General features: G+C 36.4%; 1 protein-coding gene across 1 annotated transcript; it reads left to right on the top strand.

Moving 5' to 3' along the window:
* The first annotated feature begins 613 nt into the window (after positions 1–613).
* On the top strand, positions 614–1878 carry LOC104594541 (metallothionein-like protein 2). The gene is made up of 3 exons (XM_010254869.3): positions 614–794; positions 1190–1273; positions 1455–1878. Exons 1-3 carry the CDS (start codon positions 730–732, stop codon positions 1546–1548), a joined length of 243 nt encoding a protein of 80 aa, XP_010253171.1. The 5' UTR covers positions 614–729; the 3' UTR covers positions 1549–1878.
* The last annotated feature ends 401 nt before the right edge of the window (positions 1879–2279 follow it).

The raw sequence follows: 2279 nt of genomic DNA, 5'->3' as shown, positions 1-2279 counted from the left end.
AACATGTTAGTCTTGCCCTCCTGCCCATTAATTAATAGAATATGAAATAATTTATTTTCAACTATGTTACGGAAAAGATATAATATTCGTATGAATAGGTTTTGATTGGTCAATGAATTGAAATCATAAAGGGTAAATATGATGACAAATTAAGTATTATTTATTAAATGTATGAATAGGTTTTGATTGGTCAAAACTTTTTTCATATCATATCTTTTCGGTATCATAATTTTTTCTTTTTTAAAAATACCAATTAATAATAATTAGTTATTACATAGCTTAGCTCCCATTTATCATCATTCCTCAATAATTAATCGTTTCAAGCGAAATGTCCCTCTTATTTTTCCTGTTTTCTTTTTCTAGTTAAAAAAAAATTAAAACAAAACATTTATTACGGAATTATTGAGTGGGTGGGGACAAGGCGGGTCCAAGCTGTCAGGTGCGATTAATACGTGGGGACTTGGGAGGGTACTTATTGGGTTTCTCTGGTTAGTAGCCGAGGCCCGAGGGTTAGTATTTGGTTGGAACGATTTACAGTTGCCTAGGATGGTGACACGCGTACGGTGAAACACATCGTTTCCTCTCCTGAATGGCATTATAAATTGGAGTCAAGGTCTCTACCTGAAAACTCGTTCCAGAGTGTTCTGTGTTTGTTGAGATTGTATTTTCCGTTCTCTCTCTCTAATCTCACCCTCTTTTCTCATCTTCCTGTTCATATTCCCTGAGAAAATGTCTTGCTGCGGAGGAAACTGTGGCTGTGGCTCTGGCTGCAAGTGCGGCTCTGGCTGTGGAGGGTAATTTTCTGTTTATGTTTTCCCTGATAGTCCTGGTGTTGTGTTAAGTTTTCCCTTCTCTCTCTCTCTCGTGTGAAATCAAAAGTTGATTCTACTTGTTTTTTTTCTTTAATTTGAGGATGACTTATCTGGGATAGTTCTGTAATAGTTTGCATGATAGACCCTTAATGAGATTTAGGGAACTGGATCATCACCGGCTGTTTATTCCTTTGCTCCTTTAATTCATCCTTTCTTTTTTTTTTTTGTCTCTTGTGAATTCTCAATAATTTATAATTTTTTTATATGTTCTGAACTCGTGCTTCTCTATCTAATCGTCCAAACTAATTTTTTTCATTGTTTTCCTCCCCTTGTCAACATATCATGTCCTAATTAATTTTTCACTGATGTGGTTGCAGATGCAAAATGTACCCGGACTTCAGCTTCTCCGGGGAGAGGGCAACTACTGAGACCATCGTTGTTGGGGTTGCACCTCAAAAGGCGTATGTATCTTTCTCCTTGACGACTGGCCACACGGAAATATTTTAAGTTGGCTACAAAAGAAATTCTGCTTAATTTGATAATAACTATGGGGCTTTTTCTTTAAGTTAAAATGTGGATTCAAGAAGTAAGTTTCCATCAATTAACTCGATTATTAAATGTAAATGAAACATGTGATTGCAGATACTTCGAAGGGTCCGAGATGAGCTTTGGAGCTGAGAACGAAGGCTGCAAGTGCGGATCCAACTGCACCTGTAACCCTTGCAACTGCAAATGAGAGGAGGGCGAAAGAAGGGTTATATCTATGAATAACGTTGTCAGATAGTATGTGTGCGAGTGGGAGTAGGAGTGGGTCTCGTCTCGTTGTCGTAGGGAGTCTGATGAAGATTTCACAAATAAAGTAGCCATTACTGCTGCAAATCCTGACTTGGGTTTGTCTAGTGGCTACTTGCTAGTGTGTCATCTCCTCTGTTTAGTCAGAAAATCACAAAAAAAAAAAAGAGTGACTCAGTCACTCAGCTCTATTATGTATGAATATGGAATATGAAAGGAAGGGCTTTGTTAACTTATAAATTACGATGAATGAATGATGAATACTTTCTGCTAATCTGCTAATCTGCTAATGGTATTTCCTTTATGCTTTTTCTTTCTTACTAATAATGAACAGCGTCTGATCAACTTTGAACGGGAATTGAGCCCACCACTTGGGCACCACAGATCAATAGATCATTATCATTCTAGCTCTTTTTTTTCTTTTTGAGGAGGGTGTTAATTGATACTTTTTGCTGGCTCTATTTCTAAGTCCAAGTTAATTTCTGGAGATGGATAAATAATTATAGGGTAAATTACAGAGTACCACTTCACTTCTAATTGTAACAAAGACCCCAACTTTCGTCTGCAAATTGCAACAAAGAACTCTTAATTTTACTTTTTTTAACTTTCAAAAAAGATTTTGTGATTAAACATTTCTAAATTGTAGGACTATTTTGTCTGTTCTCTTACATACTT

Source organism: Nelumbo nucifera, chromosome 2 (genome assembly GCF_055504915.1).
Source record: "Nelumbo nucifera cultivar China Antique chromosome 2, China Antique-T2T, whole genome shotgun sequence".
Taxonomy (NCBI): Eukaryota; Viridiplantae; Streptophyta; class Magnoliopsida; order Proteales; family Nelumbonaceae; genus Nelumbo; species Nelumbo nucifera.
Note: the sequence above shows the minus strand (reverse complement) of the source record. Positions and strands in the feature narration are given on the sequence as shown.

Bases quoted from the DNA above. Each gene is read 5' to 3' on its own strand.
- LOC104594541 (XM_010254869.3), top strand. From the start codon at position 730: ATGTCTTGCTGCGGAGGAAACTGTGGCTGTGGCTCTGGCTGCAAGTGC. The intron at 795-1,189 runs GTAATTTTCTGT...ATGTGGTTGCAG, and splicing joins TGCGGCTCTGGCTGTGGAGG to ATGCAAAATGTACCCGGACT. The intron at 1,274-1,454 runs GTATGTATCTTT...ATGTGATTGCAG, and splicing joins GGGGTTGCACCTCAAAAGGC to ATACTTCGAAGGGTCCGAGA.